This window comes from Hippocampus zosterae, chromosome 5 (assembly GCF_025434085.1).
Source record: "Hippocampus zosterae strain Florida chromosome 5, ASM2543408v3, whole genome shotgun sequence".
Lineage (NCBI taxonomy): Eukaryota > Metazoa > Chordata > Actinopteri > Syngnathiformes > Syngnathidae > Hippocampus > Hippocampus zosterae.
In genome coordinates this window covers 17645237-17666288 of record NC_067455.1, presented here as the reverse complement: position 1 = coordinate 17666288, position 21052 = coordinate 17645237, and the positions used below count along the sequence as shown (strand labels likewise).

The following is a 21052-nucleotide window of genomic DNA, read 5'->3' as shown; positions in this document are numbered from 1 at the left end:
GAATGCGTTAAAAATAAGTCTTGTCGAACTTTCAGTCCCGCAGAGTTCAATGGCATGTCCCACATTGATTTTATTCCACCAATCACCATGCTGCGCAGGTGTGTGTCAGTTTTTATTTTTTTATTTTTCTTTATTTGACTATGTGTCAGCTTGTGTGGCAACTGTGTGTGATGTGAAAATTACATTTTCCACGCCAATTGGCTGTCGCGGACAAGGGACAGACTCGGCCAAGGTGGGTCCGCCAGAAGCAGTGAAGGACTGACTGACCTTCCGTCAATCTGACAGAATGTCCACCTCTGAGCATTTGCAGAGTCATTAATTTGGGGTATTGAAACTTAAATCAAGTGTGTCCCTTCATGTATCTTGCTAAACAGTATTGGTCTTTCCATTTTGGTAAGTAATCTGTACGAAAACTGCAATTTTACTTGAGGTTAACATTAGTACTGTCTTTATATTTGGTTGTCACAATTTTCCATGGATTGGTCTTCCATGGGGTAGACGTAAATAACACGAAAGAGCCACGATGTTCCGGTCAATCTATGTTATCAGCTCACCTATGGTCACAAAATGTAGTTCATGACCGAAAAATCAAGATAACGGACACAAGCGGCTGATATGAAATTCCTTCGAATGGGTGTCCAGGTGTCATTTGGGAGGGACTAAGAATTGGGTTGCTGCTCTTCGGGATTGGGGGAAGCCAGGTGAGGTGGCTCAGGCATATACCGGTAGTTAAGATGTTTCGTGGATAGCTCCCTGGTGAGGTGTTCCTGACATATTCTATCAGGAGACGGCCTCGGAGATGACCCAGTACACACAGGAGAGACTATAGGTCCTTTTCTCATTGTACCGGTTGTGTCCCTGTGTGGCCGCTTGTCCATGACACTTAACCAACAGGCTGTGCGGTTACGGTGGAACTGATTCTCAAAACCTCTTCCAACCTGGTTCTAGAACACAGGGCGAGGAAGGATGTGATGTCATTGTCATCCGATTGGCTGACAGATGTAAGGTTTTCTTTAAGCAATGTGGCAAGGAACCTCCTGCCTTCAAGCGAGCACAGTTATGAGCGAGCCCTCGGTCATTTAAATGGAGAGCCAACTCATTCAAGTGATTGGACCCAGCGAGGTGCGCACCTTTCACTAAAACCAGAAGCTTCACTATTTCATCCAACGGTACATATGAAATATGGTTAAGTAGTGCTTCAAAACACAATGTGCACACTGTATATTTATTACTTGTCAGCAGACAGCCGTCTCTCACTGGCTTAAACAAGGAAATATATTTTTCGTCAGCGTGAAAGCCTCTGTACATTTGATGGGTGGTAATTTGCAACTTTGTCATGTCATGTAACTAGGATTCATATTTTTAATTGTTGCATAGCAAGAAGGTGAGATTCGTCACTCTCCAAATCTTATGGCTGAACCCCAGACTGCCAGTGTGCATTGGTGTCTCGCACATTTAAGTTGATCCCGCCCCAAGCATGTTGTAATTTAGAAGCAACATAGGCCAGGTTAAGGGAGGCTGGGGCAGAGCGGGGACAGACTGCTCTCGACCCTCGAATGGAAACGCACCTAAATGCCTCCTGGCTGGCCTGGGAACACAATGGGATAACCCCGGAATAGCTCGATGAAGTGGCTAGGGAAAAGCAAGTCTGGGCTTACTGCTTTAACCCTGGTTAAAATGAAGAAAAGGGATGGAAGAATTATTTTCAGTCAAGGCTCTGTGAGGGGAACAATATCTGTCTATCATTTGTGGTCCAGATTGAAAATGATCTTTTTACCCTCCTGCTATTTAAGAATGTAGCGTCAGTAAAGCTAAACAGCTAATTAAAGTTAAAAGTGATGTAATATAGAAAATGTAACATCTATCATAAGTGAACATATATCATTTTAGGGTTATTTAGATTTTAGAGACTGAATCCTTTCCATTTTCTTGGAGAAAGCGTTGTGGCTACACTTTGTGTTGTCCTTGCGTGAATCTGCTAATTGATACCAATACTGCTGTCCTTTGTGGTCTGATAGTTCAAATACAGTGCCTCAAATGACTCTAAGTACTGTATATGGAACTCCATGTCCACCATTAATATGACTATTCAGCGTGAGTGTCCCACTCTACTTGATACTGCCATGCAGCTGGGGATCATAAAGCCAGGGATTCTTCATTGAAATAATTTTCAAAATGTTGCAACGTAAGTATTTACAGTAGTTGTAATTTTACTGAATGTTTTGAAAGTTGCTATATTTTCTCGTCTTTTGTTAATGAATGAATGTTTCATATACAAATCACACTCCCCACACCCCTCTTTCATTAGTTCCTTGCATCATAGCAAAGATTGTTAAATGAGGCAAAAATCCTTGAGAATACTTTAGTTGCTACTCTGTAAACACTCCACAAAAAATAACTTAAAATGTAAGTTCTTGGTTACCCTCAAATAAAATAAGTTGTTCCATACAATGAACCCACACTCTTAAAAAGCCTTGTGATGCTAGAGGCAAAAAGAAATAGGACTGTATTGGAAATGTCACTAACCAACTTCACCTGTGAATGGTGCTCTTTTACTATTTGAAGATGCACAGATCTAGTGAAGCAGCAGGAAATGTTGTACAAGTTCTCCATCAGTATTATTAAAAATGAAAAAAATCATCAACACACTGATGCATTGAGAAGTTAAGTACCAACTTCTTAAAAGTATTTTTTTCCGACCAGTGGTCGGTAGAGGAGAGTGTACTGCCACCAAATAAGCAGGTCAGAGCAAGCATAGCAGGCCTTGAAGGGGCCAGATTTAAGCTGCATACACCCAGTTTGTAAACCTGAGCTGTTGGGTGTTAAAAACACAATTCATGTTTCCCCTAGAAAGAAAAATTGTTCTCATATATGCAAAACTGAAACATTTTTTTGTAATTCAGGTTAGATGTTCACAGAGGTCATGTTAAGAGTAATTGTCAGTCATTTCTTCGCATTTATCTTCTTCCATTCATTTTCAGCACCCAGCATCTTTCTAAAATGATTCAACGTGATTAATTACTGATCTGTCGAAATTAACATTTTGAAAAATATATGACAGCACTCAGCTGTGGTGTACAGAATATTGCATGTTTTCATATCTGTGTATGCAAGAAAACGCAGAGAAAGAATTATCCAGCCAAATGTCACTGAGAGTCATTGTTGTGATGCTCTGGGTCCTGGCCTGCTTACAGACACATGACACTGCTGGGGAGAGAAAATATCTGCCTAGTACTGAGAAATTGGCACAGTCTCTTTAAGAGGCTGAGACGCACTCACAGAACTTCCTCACTCTGACATTCCCCTTCTTGCACTGCCATTGGTTGGGCCCCTCTCATTCTCCATCAGCTGATTGGCTGCTGGTATCTAAGGGCTGGCCGGCCAGCACTCTATAAATAAACTCTGTGCTGTCTCAGCAACCAGCCTACAGCACTCATTAGCTACTTCTCTTCCTCCTCTCTCCTGCTATGCAAGTAGCTTCCAATAGCAGGGCTGGCTCTCAGTAGCAGGCTGATCCACTCTTCCCTAGCAACCCAACCCACCCTTTCCCTACGAGGCACTCTTCTCCACCCCCTTTCCTTTATCATCTTTCCTGCTTTGTCAAATCTCATCTCAAAGCCTAAATTCTCGATTCATGCTTATACAAATCCATACGTGGCCAATGCTCACTTCAGCTTTCCCTCCTATGCAATTCAAAAAGCTTCTAGTTTTTCACAAATGTTATGCCAACAGTTTCATGTATTCACCAGTGTTGTGGAGATGCACAATGATGCAGCATTATCTAGGACACCATGGGAAAGCCACTTTGGGCATCATGTCAACACACAGAAGAGTCAGAAACCAATGCTTGCAGTCACCAACAGAACACTAGATCAGTGGTTCTCGAACTTTTTACACCGAGTTGCCACCCAAAAAAGGCAGAGGTTTAATATTAATAGTTAACATAATCTAATATTGTACAAAATGCAAGGGACTGTAACATGAAGAAGTGTGCATTCTACTGACTCAAACATTCATTCTCCAAAGTTTTTCCAATATCTAAAACAGCTGTAGTTATTGATTCAATCAACATATGTTACATCCAAAATCGTAATAATACAAATAGGTTTTTAACATTTAGACCGGCTGTGTGTGTAGCATCAAGTAAAAATCCTCACTCAAACCCAGATTTCAGAGTCTGCTTTCCGGAAAATAATTGTACACAAGTGAAGAAAGATTTTGATCAAACAGGTATTGTATAGGTGGGTCAAAGTAGAAAAGAAAAAGCTTTGGCAAAAAAGGTTATGCTCGCACCACCACAAGACTCAATAGTGGACTGATTTAGTTTTTCGATTATCTTTTTTTTTCAGCTCATCATGCTTTGTGAAAAAAGGAAAATGACGGTTTGTCTATAAGCAGGGCGTGTTTTGTTATGAGCTGGCGTTTAAGATATGATGGTAAGGCCTCTCACATGAATAATTGTTTTCGGATGGTATATTCTCTCAGAAGCTTTCACGATAAACGATATATCACGAATAATGTTAATAACGTGACGATATTTCCTCAAAGTCTATCAAAGTGCAATGTCTGGTTTGAATGGCCATTTCAACCTGAGTGCCAGAACACCCTAAATTTTGAAAATCGGATGAAAGGTTCTGGAGAAAATTGGGTTTTTGTGTTTTTAGGAAGGGTGGGTGTGGGGCTTTTTAGAGAATGTTTTTGTGTTCTATTGCCTCCTGAAAATCTGGTTAAAAAATACGAAGAGATTATTTTCCATTTGTGCAGTCATTTTACAAACAACCACAAGAGAAGCAAATGACTTCATCATAACATTCTCTTTTTATTTGTTCTTTCTTTTGTGGTGACCCTTTGCGGACAATCTGAAATTATACAACTTATCAAAAGTCTGCTCAACACAATTGTAGGCCTGCAATTGCGAGTACCACGAGAGACAGCCCAGCATGCCACACATAGCTTGGTTCCCAAACAAGTTTAAGCTAAAATGTTTAAGCTACTTTTAGCATTGCTTGCTCTTCATTAGCGCGTCAGTTCTTTTGAAAAAACATTTAAAAAACTTTACCATAAATACACCAAATAACCAGTGACAGAAAAAGTAAATTAAATAATTACATTACAAATCCTAATAAAAATCCAACTTGCTCATCTTCTAACAAATGGCTCTCATTCAACAATTCGAATAACAAAAAAAGGAGGGCACAGGTCAGGCATCACTCATGTTACACGTTTAATCCATAATTTTGATATAAGCGATGAATGATGCCATTATCTTTTCAAAATTCTTGTTTTCCTTCAGAGTTAATGTTGTAATTTTAGAACGTTCATTTCTGAAGTAAAACAGTTTCCTGAACCAATTTTATGAGGAGTGTCAGCAGATTCCATCACCATAGTTACACCAAGATTTACAGAAGTTTGTTCATTCTCACTTTAGTTATGTCATACTGAATACAATCCTAACAGGAAAAATTTGGGACTGAACAAGATTTTTTGACGGTGACAGAATCACTTTACTCTTTTGAAAACATGTTCATAAGTTCATTTGAGACAAGAAAAAAACCCCACTATAACCTGTCTGGTGAATACTTCGCGAACATTTACAACCTTCAACGAACACTGACGAATTATGATGTAAATGCGCATTTTTCTACTTTCGACAACAGTCTTTATTGCTCATCCCTCAGTGAGTTACGGGCTTCCCCCCCCCCCAAATTATTCTAGTTAGTACGGAGGAAGCAAGCAGGTCAAACAGTTGTGTGGGAATTGTAATTCTCTTGTGCTGTCTAGAAGCAAAGTCAGTGGGCAGAGCCATTATTAGGGGTGTTCACACGGCACACGTTTGCTCCGGCGCTGCACCGATATATTTTGTTGCGATGTATGTAGTTTGTTTTGACTGCTGCCCGGTGAGCCCATTTTAATGGCTCCTCTTCTTTTGTCATTCAATTCACTCACCTAAACTCTCCCACAACATAATTCTAGGTTGCAAGTGCTCTCCTTTTTTGGTTCATGTATGAAAACATTGTTCCTAGTAGGGCAGGGCGATTAAATGATTGAAATTGATGATGGTGATAATTTGGACATTGATCAGGGTGATTGGCTGTGTGTGTATTTAAGCGATGAAACATAGCGGAAATGTACGTGACAACAGCCAATCAGAGTCAATCCTTTTGCTGCTTGACGTCCGTTGGCAAGAACTTAACAGAAATTACACCGCCTCGGCTGGCCTGCTTTGTAGCGAGACGCTCCATCAGTTCTTAAGTCAACCAACCGACCTCTCATAGAGGCCGTTGCCCTGCCAACGGAGATGGCGCTCTGCGAGTTCTCATCAGTAGAGCACAAAGTTTCTCCATGAAGTGGAAAGGATTATACGCTAATCATAAAATCTGAACAGAGTCAGTCGAGTCGGTCACTCACTGCTGTCAGCACACATTGGTGTTGCTACCTACGTGCTAATTCTATGTAGCATAACCAGCTCACTGTCGACGCTAGCGAAGCAGCAATCACTCATGCATGTAGTTTTCATTATTCAAGCGATTTGTATAACGGCAGAACCAGCTAGTTTGTATTGCCAAATTTGCTGCACCTCTAATGAAACCAGAGATGCATTTCATCTCGGAGCGCACAGCCAAAAGTTATGGTATACCCATGACAGCTGTCACTCAACAGAGGAGACAGAGTAATGGGGAAACACTTGACACTTGATATACAGCTCTGCAGCAACACTCTTGAACAGGAATTATCTAGTTTTAGCATGTTATTTTTGTTGAAAATAAATGCTTAATTGGTTATGCAGTCATCGAAACACTAGTCAGGAGAATTGTTCAAAGGGAATACACATTGTGATTGGTTGGTAGTGTCATGTAGGGCGCTGCGACAGCTTGAATCAGAGATAAAGAAAAGCGGGACAGTTCCAAGTTGCCCATTAAAAGCAGCCGAAAACAGAAAGTGTCTGCTTAACTTATTTACATTCACCCACAAGGCAAGAGGAAGCAAAATCGTTTTCCACGACAACTTAAGCTTTTCCAGACATCTTACTTTTTCTGTAATTTTCCATGACGGGAAAAGGCCAATCTCGCAGAAAATCAAAGCAGTCAGGGGGGTTGCCTGTTATCTGCCAGTCGAAAGCAGTTATGTTTTCTTGGGTACACAAATTTTTGCAGGTGATTCATTCGCATCTTCAGCAGCATCACAGCACCTCTTACACGGTTCACCTCCAGCAAACTTGGCTTCACGTGGTCCACTGCTGCTCAATGTGCTTTTGACCGGATCGCTTTGTAAATGTCCCAGTTCTCATTCACCCAGACCCCAAGCAGCAATTCATGGTAGATGTTTGCCTTTAATGTCCAAGATAATCAAACAACAGTAAATATCAGACAAAGATCACCCAAGTAAACTAACGCAATTTATAAATGATGATTTTATTTATTAAGGGGGAAAAAAACTATTCAAATCTACCGGGTCCAGTGTAAAAAAGTAATTACCTCCCTTGTTAATCCTGAATTTATTGTTCCTAATCACTTTTTCTGGGATGCTGAGTTCATTTTCACGAACCACACACAAGCCTGGTTACCTCCAGATTTGTTCAATCAAAAAAATCACTTCAACACAGCCCGTCTGACAAAAATCAGATACTTCAGATACTTTATGTGATACCATATTGTTATCATATGCCTGACAATCTGATTTTTTTATTTTTATTTGACTAGCCTTTAAGTAGCAATGTGACAAGGTTTCCCCAAAACGACAGTCTGTCAAAATGGTGAGTCCGGAATGGCCACTTCAACCAGAGTAACACACCGAGAATATTGTAAAACATATCACGTGTGTGTTTTAGAAACAAATAGTTGTTTTTGTGTTGGCTATATGGTCTTTGAGGGAATGTTTTTCCTGGATAGAAAATCAGATTTCAGATTTTTCTAATCCAACCAAAATTGTTCAGAGTAACAATGATGATTTCATATTTGACTTGAATTCAATCCAACTTGAAGCATAAAGTGGACATTAGTAGTAATTCAGTCACAAAGACTCGGGCTGAAGTAAATCACGATTGCAATGTGATCAATTTCAGTTTCTTTTACAGAATAAATTCTATCAACTCTTAAACATGAATGGCAACTCCCTCCTCTCCCAACAAACTCAACAATCAGAGGCAGCATGCGGCTTGTTACAGGTCATGCAAACAAATCAGCTCCGAGCTGCTGCTCACGAACTGGGAGAGAATACTTGGCACACGTGCCGCACCAAGGCACAAGCTACCAGCTCCGCTTGCTATGTGGCATGTCTAAGCATCCTTCTGCGGTGCAGATCCGCGACTCTAACTAACGACAAATAAGATACATTTCACCGAGCATCATTATCATTCATGGTGATGGCGAGATGAAGCTTCATGAAGCTCTGAAGCTTGACTGCCAATAGGTTTACACAAGCTCCATGGTGCTTCAATTGCAATACGGCACCATCAAGAGGTCAAAAAGACCAAACAGTAAAAGCTTCAGAATAAGACTGTAGACTAACCAGTGATAAGAAAGGAGGAATACTGTCAAGAAAACATGTGTCGAGAAAAAGGCTGTAACATGCAGTTGTAATTCAAAAATCACTTCTGTGAGATGCAGATTTTCGATGATTGCTCAGCATGCTTGCATTTTCCCCTGACATGTTATTGATTGAGTGCACTTGTGATGCTTTTTGAGCAACAATATTGCAACATCATCACTCTCCAATAGAACTTATAGGTTCATATAACAGTTGCATTGAGTGGAAATCGGTTGGTTCTGCCAAAAGAGTGAAGGGCTTGGATGCTACGTTTGTAGCAGGAGAGTTAACCCATTATAATGGTTGCCAGCTAGACCAGTGTGAGTTTATGTTATTAAAACCGCAAAACAGGCTCAAGGCCTTGAAAGCCGCTGACTCCGGAATCTGTTCTCCCACGCCAGTGAGGGACGGCCTCAAATTCCCGAGTAGGTGGGGCTGAGACAGCGGAGTAACGGCCACCGTTGAGCAAAAAAAAACAATGCCACATCTCAAAATAACGTAATAGTTGTATGGCACGTTGTAAGTTTTATATAATACTGCATATCATATCATAATATGATCACACAGCACTACAGTATATTAGCACAGGAAGGAGTGCTTCTCGCACAGTGAAGCAGTCGGGTGAGATGGCTCTCCTCTAATTGTGAATAGCCATCTTTGATGAACATATGAATTTCATTATGAGAAATTAGATCTGAGGTAGAAGATGCAAAACCTTCATATTCCCTAAATCAATCAAAAATTAATTTGAGTAATTAATCAATACTAATAAGACTTAAGACCGATCACAGAGCCGCTAAGGGTGAAGCTTATGGATACAGCATACAGTCTCATTGAAGCTCAGATGGCTGATGAAAAGTACCGATAAGTGAAACTTCTATAGTGTGTCTGAACCTTATTTTTTCTTAAAGTGTTTTGTTCCTGGTATTCAACATTTAAATGCCTGTTTAAATGGGACTTTTTCAAAGGACCTCCATTTTTTTGTGGTAAATGTTCTGAGTTAAAGGAATTTTTTTCCTGTTTTGAATCCTTATTAGTTTTTCACTATACATTGCTTACATGCATGTAAACATTTTATTTCCTATATTTCATCCGAGATTAATTCACAATTTAGATTAGATTGGATTTGATTAGATAAAATAACATAAGAGAGACAGGCTATTTATCGTTTTCAGGAAATTATGCTGTTACAGCAGCTTCCACAGAAAACAACATTCATTATAAGTACAAAAACATGGGCGTCAGGAACCCTGTGAATCAAAGTCTAATAGCAGCTGGAATAAAAGTCCTTCTGAAACCTTCTGACTTGCGCTTTGGTGCCATTAGTCTGTGACTGAAACTGCTGCCACTGATCACCTTGGCCGTGATGGCTGTGATCTTGGAGAGCATCCCTCCCTAGGTCACCAGTTGAAGTGTTGGGAGTTCTGAACCAAACACAGGGGCTGCTTTATTAATAAGGTTGTTCAGCCTGTTCTTATTTGATGCAAGGCACCCCTTTCTCCAGCACATGACAGCAAAAACAGGGCACTGGCCACAAATGTGTGAAGGAAAGTCCAAAGCAAGGCTGGTCCGATGTTAAATGACTGGAGCTTCCTTTAAAGATTGAGTCGGCTTTGGCCGTTGCGGTACACAGAATCCGTGTGACTCATCCAATCCAACCTTTCTTCAAGATGCACACCCAGGTATCTGGGGTTAGAAACCACTTCTACGTCGGTCCCCCTGATGGTGATGGGCATTGTTTGAGCTCCTCTCTTCCCTCGCCTGAAATCGAGAACATCTCCTTAGTTTTGTTCAGGATCAGATGAGATCATTGGGTTCATTGCAGTCTACAAACTTCTTGATAGTTTCCTTGAAGTCCATCTCTTCATTCCCTCTGATTACTCCGACAACTGCTGTGGCATTCAAAAATTTCTGGAGAAAGAAGTTGCTGGTCTTATACTGGAAATCTGCTGTATAGATGTTCCCTGTGGTGCTCCTGTGCTGCTAAAAATGATTTCTGAAACGTAGCTCTGCAGACTCACAAACTGTAACAAAAGTGTGACGCTTTCAAGGCACTTACATTTGTTGATGAATCAGTTTTCAAGTCTTGATTGAGTCATTGGAAAGCAGCCGCTGCATTATATGCGGAGAGGGCTTGGTAGGTGGGAATCATCTGTTGCGATAAATCCGTATTTCAAGCAGGTCTCCTGGCATGTCTGTGCCATGCACCTTTCTTTTTCTTCATGGGCATAGTCTCTTGTGTTGAATCCTCACTGAGCCTTTTCCCAATTGAAAAGAAACTTTCCAAATGTGTCTTTTTTTAAAAGTCATTTTGCTAGCTGATGGGTTTATTAACATTTCTCGACAGAGATAATTCGCAATTTGACATGCATCATGAGTCAGTGATAGATATGACAAAGATAATCCCGCCACTTTTCAAGAAAAAATATTTTTTCATCCTTGGATAATTAATAAACTGAAATACTGAATGTTTTTTTTCCTGTCATCTAAGCGGCCCAGTCCAAAATGGTCCCGACCACAGTCTAGGGCCTGTGGTTGGGTACCATTGCAGTACGACACAGTGCAGTGTCACCGGCAGCCATCTTGCATTGTCAGTGTCCAAGCACACCTAACTTAAATACTGTACACTGATTTCCCCGCCCCATTTTTATGTTATTTTATGTTGCTAATAGGGAATCTAATTAAGCCTCTCAAGTCTGATCACCCAATGTATATAACTGTTCTGCTAAGGTAGTAAGTGACTTATTTTCACCGAAATGTCTCTATTACAATTACTTGTATCTAAATTATGAAGAAATGTTACTCTCTCCACACACACACACACACACACACACACACTTGTATATATACAGTATATATCAGTGACAAATGTGGGTGTTTAAATATGATACACATTCAGATACTGGTAACAAACACACACATACAAAAAGGATTATTGTCCTTATTACTTCATTAATTAAATGCATTGCGTCACACAATGCACTCTGGGTTCGTCTGACATGGTTTGCAGTGTTGCTGCGTTCTGTTCATTGATGTCACAAAAACAAAAGAAAAAAAATCAAGGATGTATGCTCTGTATTGCTACCACAAGTTTTGGCATTGATAAAAAAATAAAATAAAATCAGCCTCAGGAAAAGCATTTGAGAAATGAGTACGGTCTGTCTTATTTTCAATTAACATGAATTGGCTTTATGATTTTGATGTTAACTTTTCTTTCGGCGCGGGCACCCGCTCCTCTTGTTTTATGTTGTCTTGAGAGGGAAGACATTTCATCTGTGCTGCACATACAGCACGTTTGACAATAAAGTTGTACTTGACTTCACTTGATTTTGCCTTCAATGGGAACGAATGTCACGGCCATTCGGGGGCTAGCATTAGCATCTCACTTTGTTGCACTCAGTTCAAACCTTCAATGGCCGCAAAGAGTTTCAGAACGGGCAACATTTTCCCCCTATTTTCTGACATTACATTACAGCCAACGCAGTAACTGAATCCTGATTTCTTTGTGGATTTTCTGGAATTTCTTTTTAAAGCAAATGTCCTGTTTTTGAATAAAAGGGATAAAAATTTAACAAATGTTTAAAAAAAAATCTGATTAATTGAAAAAAAAAATCAAGGAATTAAACGATTAAGATAAATCGTTAGTTGGAGCCGTAAAATTGAACATTGAACACAGGGTACTCTTTTCATCCATCCTACTTGGTGGGAACAGGCCCCATGTTGATGACCCCAGCAAAACACTATAGAATAAAATTGACATTCGAAAACTATTAAAAGCATTGCAGCGCAAATTCTGTTAATTTGAACAACATAAACTTTAAAAAGTTGATAACAGGCATTAGTCCAGTTGAAAAATCAAACGGGGAGTTACTTAATAAAACAAAGTAAAAAAAAAGGAGACTTATGCATAGGAAAGCTTGTTCCGTTTCACAAGTCCAAAAATAAAAATAAAAATACACAAAACTTTTTCATGTCATTTTGTAAACAGTGTTCACAATGGTAACAACCCTGTCAGAAGAGACCTGCAGACAATTAATGGACCTTTCAACAAAGGACACCAGTTACATGCGCATAATTACCACAGCGACGTAAAAACCATGTCCAAAGTACTCTCAGCGCACAACCTATTTGAATTGGAGGTAGCAAAGTGTCCAAAGCTTTTGGAATTGGCTACAATATTCGTTGTGAAACACACTAACACACAACATGGGGATGAGATGAACAACTTGTTGCACTCTCTTCATCATACTGACTAATAATACACATGCTGACTGTGTGATTTCATATTCACGAAACTGCAACATTACCATCCATCTATGTCCCCCTCCATAAAAAAAAACAAAACTGTACTAACAAACAGCTAGATGAATGCTTTCACCACAACAACAGATAAAATGAATACATCAACTAAGGATGATGCCCCGCGATTGGCCAGCAACCAGTTCAGGATGTATCCAGCCTACTGCCCGAAGACAGCTGGGATAGGCTCAAGCACGACCGCGACCCTTGTGAGGATAAGCGGATTAGAAAATGGATGGATGGATGAGACTAAGGATGGTCCCAATAAAAAAATAAAAACCGGAAGAATTCTATCAACTGTCCCAGCTGCTTGTGGTTTAAAGAACAGACATTTGGTCAAAATATCAGAGAGAAATTCCCCCATCCACTTTAGAATTCACTTTTGAAATAGACTGTTAATTTATCACAGAAATTAAGGACATTTAGTAGAACGCCCATCTCTTCCGTAATTGCATAATTAATTGCACTGAGAAACATATACTGTACATTAAGCGCTTTGTTACAGCTGCCGCTGTTGTGAAAGCGCTATATAAATCAGCATGTATTGTATTGTATAAGTGTGAAAAAGTGCATGTGTGTGTGTGTGTGTGGGGGAACTGACTTTTATTGTCACGGTGGAGGGAAGCGGCGATCCAGGGTTGTGATTGGACCATTCTGCAAGGGGGCACAGTCTTGTCCTCCACAGATGATGATGTGATCACCATGGAAACGCTTGGCAAAAGGTCAATCCAGAAGGGAACCCCAATTCGTTAGATGATTTCAGAGGTGGGTAGCCTTTGTGGGGGTCTTAAGTAACCTTCATGAGGCGTGTTTTCAATCCCAGAGTTTACTCAAACAGTTTATCCAACTTAGTCAATCTTGAAATGGCGGGAAACCAACCAATCAAATTAAAAGGCACCGTCTTCTCTAGCTTGTTCCTTTGTTTCTGTGGTTTCTAAGGCAACCAATCGGTGAACAGGCAGCTTGTCTATCTTAGGTAAAAATATAAAGGATGTAAATAGTTACACTACAGATATAGAGATCTCATTCTACATATATATACTTTTCTATGTGGTTGGGGGACATGGGTAATATTTGGTTATTCAGGGTAGCTTTTGCTTGTTTCTTTGAGATGGAAATTTGAACTGCTCCAGATTGCTGGTAATTTATTTTAGGCAGTCGAAAACAGGTCCTATTATCATAGAATACTAAAAGATTTCCACTCTGAAAATGGATCCCAATGACATAATTGCATGAACGTTGTCCTGGGTAGAATTAACCCAAAGTTGGAAAGAAGCAGTTCATCGGATATGTTTAATTTGCAATCCAAAATGAGATTTTCTTGTCCAGTGCAGCCTTTAACAACAAAATCCAGTGCAGCAGGTATTCCCAGGCTTGTAAGATTTCCGTCAAAACTTTTGTGACCAATCTCACTCCAATTATACAAAAGAACAGGTTTATCTAACTTTTGATTTTCTATCGTCCTGTAAAACAAATGATTTGCAATTTCTCTGGAACAAGTCTTTCCAGCTTAGTGCTAAGTGGGCTGGTGGAAGGGGTAAAAGAGAAGGAGGGGAGTTGAATTTCTAGCTTTCTGCTTTTACCCCATCCCTCCTTCTAAAAATAGGTCCAATTACAGGCGCTTTATGGGGGACTGGGCACTGGTCAGTGTAGGCCAGTGTAGAGAGAGAGGTTATCACTTAGCTTAAAACCCTGACACTCAACGTCATCCACTGGCAATGTCACAGAAGCAATGCAGACAAAGCCCCAAGGAGTCTTCAGGGTTGTGGTCACTCAGCAGCTCATCGCCTGGCTACAGAGGAGGGTGGCAGGCCTCGGCCAGTAAAATAAGCCCCTCAGTACCACAAGAGAAGAAAGAAAAGCCAACGCACTCTCCAGAAGGTCTGGCTGTCAACTAGCAGTTGTACAAGCTAGAGGAAACAAAACCAGTCCACTTCAACTTGTAGTTCCACAAAAAGTTCCTTAGACCGAATATCCGCACTAGCAAGGTAACAACGTGCCAGGTGGGAGTTAACCAGAGAAGAAAAATGACAGTTTCAAATCCAGTACTTTGTGTTAAACGCCGAACGTTTCCCGTGTGAGCCACACAGGACGCTAGCGACGTGCCCGCCTGTTGTGTTTCCAATCCGATGTTCAGTAAAGCACAACTCGCTCCGAGAAGAGGTAATCACAAACAAACACTGCGTTTTGAATGACACAGTCCAAAACTCCAGTCTCGTCTTCAAGTCCAACAAATGCGGTGAAGTTCCTGAGTTTGCTGTCAAGATACCCTGGGTGCCTTTCTTGGCGCGCCTCTTTCCTCCGCTTCCGCTCCCCTTTCGTTCCCTTGAATGTCCTCGCCTTCTTGTCCTTGTGCCCTTCTGGGTATTAAATAAACAGCTTTTGTAATCCTTCGTGGTGGAAACCTTCACAAGGGCAATCTCGAATCATATATCTTGCCCGTTTCTCGTTCCTTTACCCAGTGTTTCCCCGTAACAGGGAATCTGTGCTCGCATCCACACCGCTCCCCACCCTGCGATTGGGGCACTACCATATTGCTCAGCGCGGAGGTGGCAGAAGCGATCTTTCACAGCCCCACGTATCACTTGCTTTTATCAGCAACAGTGACGCAATTCAATAAAGCTGACGTTCGAGATGAGAATTTTTACTCGAGATTGTACAAAACCAAAACTGCAGACTAATTTTGTAACGCGAACATTAACATTACTAATACATTGGCCAAGCGGGGCAACAACCCTGTCTTTGTTTGAAGTAGCCTCTTCCAGTTCGAACTCTCTCCCTCTCTCTCTCGTCCTGTCCATTTATAGTAACAACGGAGTATATTTACTGGAACTTTATATTCACATATGTTGACAACATTCATTTAGACCCGTGCCACAACTTCAATAATAATGTCGTGCTATATTACAACTACTTGTCACAAATGAAATGACTGTAACTAAAATATTCTGTATATTTTATATAAGCATATTTTCAAGAAAGTAAGTATACAACCGCAATTCCAATAAAATCACGTGAGATAAAAAATGTTGAGAAAATACCTGCAGGTTTGACAACTTTTAATGCATATGGTTTCCAAGACATATATACCGAACAAAAACACAAATGAGACGTGCTGTGATGAATTAATAAACAATAGTAATGATAAAAGCGGCAACAAATAATACATATAATCTTTTTTTTATTCAGTCTGCTAAAACGGTTTCTACTTCTCTGTACTTGGACGAGGGTGAGAGCAGCCTCTCCCTCACTCAGCACGTACCATCCCACAGACTGTTGCTACCCGACGTCATGGCAGCTACAACGCCATTGGCCACATAGAGTGTAGTCCCTGGCTGTGATTGGACACCGAGTCGATCGGTGGGAGGAGCATTTGGCTCGGTTTCCCCGTGTCTCTTCAAACGGCGCGATGCAGGAATGACGCGGAAATAGTTGAGGATGTCAGGTAGAAATGGAAAGAGGGAGGCTGGGGGTGGGCAAACTCTCGGGGAGCAGAGAGAAGAGCGGGGCAAAGGCCTTCCATGCGCACATGCTCACTGAGTGACTACAGCTGAGATGTGACTTCCCCTCACTAAACAGCCAAAGCTAAAAGTTGTTCCTGTTGCTATCCGAGCATTCCGGCTAAATCAGGCACAATGCTGCCTGGGAACAGCTCAGCGCACAAACAGTGTCATAAACCAGCTGACAGCTCCCTGGTTTAAAGGGAAATTCACCCTCGAATACAGTTCACGCTGCATGGATAAATGTATGTCAAATTCAGGTTGATTCAGTTGCAATTTAGTGACACTAACTTTCAGTTCATACAGTCTCTTAAAATAGAATGGGTTGTAAAGATAGAGCTTCCTTTGATAACACTGTTGATGGAATACAACTTAGTTTTAAACATTGGTGAAACAAACGTAGTATACTTTGGTGATTCTGATTAGGTCCTTAAAAACACGTGAAAACTGAAGTATTTTATTTTCCTCAATTTTACAAAGATCCACACTGGAATTTTCACCGCACACTTCTACAGCATTTTAGTTTCAATTCCTACAACTTTCTTTTGCAACCGGTTTGAAAACAACAGTCTGAATCATCACACTCCCAAACGCCGACAAACAACTGACCAGTCAAGGCTAAATAAAGACAGTGTGGCCTAATAACTTGCTATAATGACAGCGATCACATTTAAAGACTCATTCTCGTAAAAACAAACAAGCAGGAAGAAACATTTAATGTCTATTTAAGATAAGGTGGGAATCACACATATGTATGTATCACGACAAGGGTAGGCTTATGAAAAACCTCTTGGAACCAAAAAAAAAAAACAATCGGACTTTAATAATTCCACAACAGTTTGTTAAGTGTTCTAATTGCCATGATAGTCTTCATTTTATGAAACTATTTCACTTCCTTATTTCCTCACATTAAAAAAAGTGAAAACCAAAAGAAATTTTTGGCTAAATTCAATAGAGGTCTTTTGCTGAGGGATTTGTAGGTGATCTTAACCAGATTCTTAACACATTACATGTAATCTGTTGCTGTCATTTGATAATTTAGCCCTTTGTTTTACAAATAATTAAAGATTTTTGCACGACCACAAAAATAGCATGTTGAATCACACCTAATTTTGTTAGTAGATACGACAACTTCATTATAGATATACTGTATACTCCGTCAAGTATTTGTTTCACATGGGTCGTTATGTTTGCCGTTCCAAAACTACAAGCAGATGAGCAACAGGTGGCCAAGTGTGTGAGTGCTCTTGGTCATGTCATGGCACAAACACATGGCTAATGGAGCTGCAGTCTATCCAAGCTAAATTGGGGCAAATGACGGGATACGCCCTCGACTGGTTGCCAGTTGTTTGCAGGGCAGACAAATCATAATCATATAAAACTATTACTGATCATTACTACAATAATAGAATGCATAGATATGAAATTATTTGTTCCATAGCTTTATTATTTTCAATGAAATAACTGACAAATTAAGATGACAAAGGAACACTCATTTGCACCTAAAATGTAAAAATATATAAAACCTCAACATGAAATAGTATATATGTTGACTTCAAGTATTCAAATCAGTTATGGTTAAGTCAAATAAGTAAAAAAAGGAAGAATTAAAATCATTTTAACAAATTCATTCTATATACTGTACTTTAAATGAGGATTTTGCTTTAAAAATACAATCAAGTATATCGGTACATTTCAAATACAGATAATTGCAGTTACATCTGATAAAATATCACATGTTCAAGAAATAATAATGATCCTTTTGTGAGTTTCCAATAATGTAATCATATATATATATATATATATATATATATATATATATATATATATATATATATATACATACACACGTTACGATATTTTTATGAACAATTTCCAGTTGTATAAAGTACTGTGGTTACAGTATATGCTTATAGTACTTTTTAGCAAATTCAGCTAATTTAGGACTTTAACTGCATATCAAAACAATTTAGATTACTCAAGACGATGCTCATGGCTTGAAAAAAAAATTAATGCAATCTAAACCTACAGTCCTAATGATTGAGAAAACAGCAGATTAAAATATGGACATTGTATTATTAATGGTTATTTTTACTATTTCAGTGTACTGCAGCTGAAATGATATTGGGGAGAAGAGTGGGGGCTGTTATAATCTATATAATATATCGACATATATGAATATGAAGAATGTATATTTTCCTTCTCTGAGATACTGAGTGGCTTCCTCTAAATCACTTTCAGCTGTACTAACGGTCAGACAGCAGAGATTACAACAGTACTGTGAGGAGGCAAGCAGACTGACACTCACGTGCCTTGCAGCAAATTTCCACCCGGCAACCATACACTGTACCATGGCAACAGCTCTGCCATTGGTCCCTGGTGCGTTTTCAAATGACCAATGGGATGGCCAGCAGCGGGTGATGCTTGTTGCTAGGTAAACACGATGCAGAGGAAAGATAGAGGAGCGGGATTACCATGCTGCTACTGCAGGGTGCTTTCAGAGCGGGAATGGAGGAGCACTTTACACGCGGATATATCATCCTCTTTTTCAGCACTTGGCGGTGCCAGAGAGACATAAACAAAACCGAGGAAGTATGACACAGGCATTGAGGAATCAAATATAGGACGAGTTAAAGGCCTCAGGGGTTTCTGCTTTGGATGCATTACCAACATTTTTTGAGGTGTTCTGTACCTATGCATCAACAACAATCAGCAAGTCAATAATGATAGTTAAATGTACAACACAATTCACTAATTATATTAGAATAATAATTTTAGAATAATTGCATACTGTCAGTACTATACAGTGATTAGCATTTATTACATCATCACCCAAGGTACAGCTATTTCACAGCAACATCTCTTGTTCATTTTTTTCCTGACCTTTTTTCTGTTATTGTACATAATATACAAAGTAGAAGGTATTTGACCAAAATTCTAATTTAATGCTAAAATTGAACTATTACCACTATAAATGGATTTTGAAATGTTGCCGTTCCCACCCCTCCCGCACACAAAGACAAAAAAAAATAGTAATGCTAATTATCATTTCTTCACGAAGATGTCATGTTAGAAATTATATAAAGTTACAAAGTACTTTTACTTTTACCATTCCGGCACAAAAAATGTGTTAGAATCTTATGCTGCTAAGAGCAGCTCAATGAGCCCGCTCAAATTTGGGTACAAAAAGCTGAATTTAGACTGAAATTATTCATATCTGTTTAAAATTTGAACAACTTATTTTTTCAAATAATGGAAAAAAATATAACTGTCTTCCGTTAGCAGCACTTGTCATCCCACCAGCCAATATATTATAACCCAATGGCTTACTTTTCAGAGAAGTAGTCTTAGCCAAATAAAACAAATCAGCACATTACTCTAAAAATGTAAATGTGTCCACATAAAACTACCACAGAATCTCAGCAGTCTGAAATGTTTGATCACATTCTACTGTACATGTACATGTAAATCAGTAAATTCTTTTATGTATTTGGGAAATGTACGGACTATTTTAAACCCAGCTTCATGATTCACTACCGATCAACTAACTTAACTATTTTTCAAGTGTAAAGATGACATTTTAATGACTGCTTATAATTTTGTATCCTAATTATAACAATACAGCATCTCTACACATTGAGAAAATGATTAAACGAGACAATATGCTTTTCTCTCTTTTGTGTTTATTAATTTTATTTTACTCACTGGCTTGTACAGAAAACCTTCTGTTCTTATTTCTTGTGACCAATAAGAGAAGAGTAAGTCACAGTTTTTGTGATGCATTTTCGTACTTTAGAAAGTAACCATTGAATAGTTTTAAAAACCAATTAATGGATTGAAAACAGAGAAAGGCTATTCTAGCTTCAAGCACCCTTAGTGCTATTGTGATTGTATCATGTGAACATAGAGATAACGATTCTATTATTGTGTTTATTATTTTGCCTCGTTGACTCAATTGCACAAAAAACTGAATGAGCTCTGAGGGCAAAAAGGAGGGCCAAACCAACTATATATTCCTTGCAAGGTAAAAAAGATAAAGTCTGAACCCTCAGAATGAAGTGGCCACAGGTTAGAGTAATTAATCAGAACAGCTTGTTGGGTGGCTGAACGAGGAACGACAAACGGAGAAGCATCCATACGTCCATCCATTTTGTGCTCATTAGAGTTGCGGGTGGCAGGCAAGGCGCCAGGATTTTTTCTCTCCTATGGGGTGCTTGAGTAATATAAAGTTGGAGGCGGGGGGTTGTTTGAGGTTTTTTGTTTCTTTCAAATTTTCATTACTTGAGGTTTTTTTTTTCAAATAAAGGTATGATACACACCACAAGCATGTTAGTATGGAAGCGTGGAACTGCCAATGTGGAGTAATCATTTTTAAATGGCAAACTCGGAACATATTTGTACAGCATATACAAATGTATTGATAACAAGTAAGCAAAATGCTAAAAACAGCATTTTTCCCATAATTGCACAATTGCAAGTTAAATAATATATTGCTAATATTAATAAGTAAATTAATAATGTTCCTGCTTACTTGAGTATAAAGGTACGGTAACTAAATTACCAGTAGATTACAAGTTGTTTGTTCTATTCAGCAGATTCTGACAATTCCGTTTGACATCAAAATGACAACCGGTTTTGCTAATAATTAATTGGAAGTGTATTTTAACAGTAGTGTTCTACAGGATGTTGATTGTTAAGAAATATACAGTGCTTGCCAAGCGGCCCGG

At 39.3% G+C, this 21052-nt stretch overlaps 1 protein-coding gene across 2 annotated transcripts in view; it reads right to left on the bottom strand.

Annotated features, from left to right (window-relative positions):
- The window catches only part of dyrk1b (dual-specificity tyrosine-(Y)-phosphorylation regulated kinase 1B), a 55094-nt gene that overhangs the window by 16509 nt on the left and 17533 nt on the right, over positions 1-21052 (bottom strand). Inside the window, exon 1 of one of the 2 annotated variants that reach the window (XM_052066552.1) lies at positions 13427-15742. The exons of the other annotated variant lie outside the window; for it this stretch is intronic. Within the exon in view, the coding sequence (XP_051922512.1) occupies positions 13427-13529 (103 nt within the window). The 5' untranslated portion in view covers positions 13530-15742. Of the gene's footprint in view, positions 1-13426; positions 15743-21052 lie in introns of those variants that run through there. 2 annotated transcript variants of the gene reach the window in all.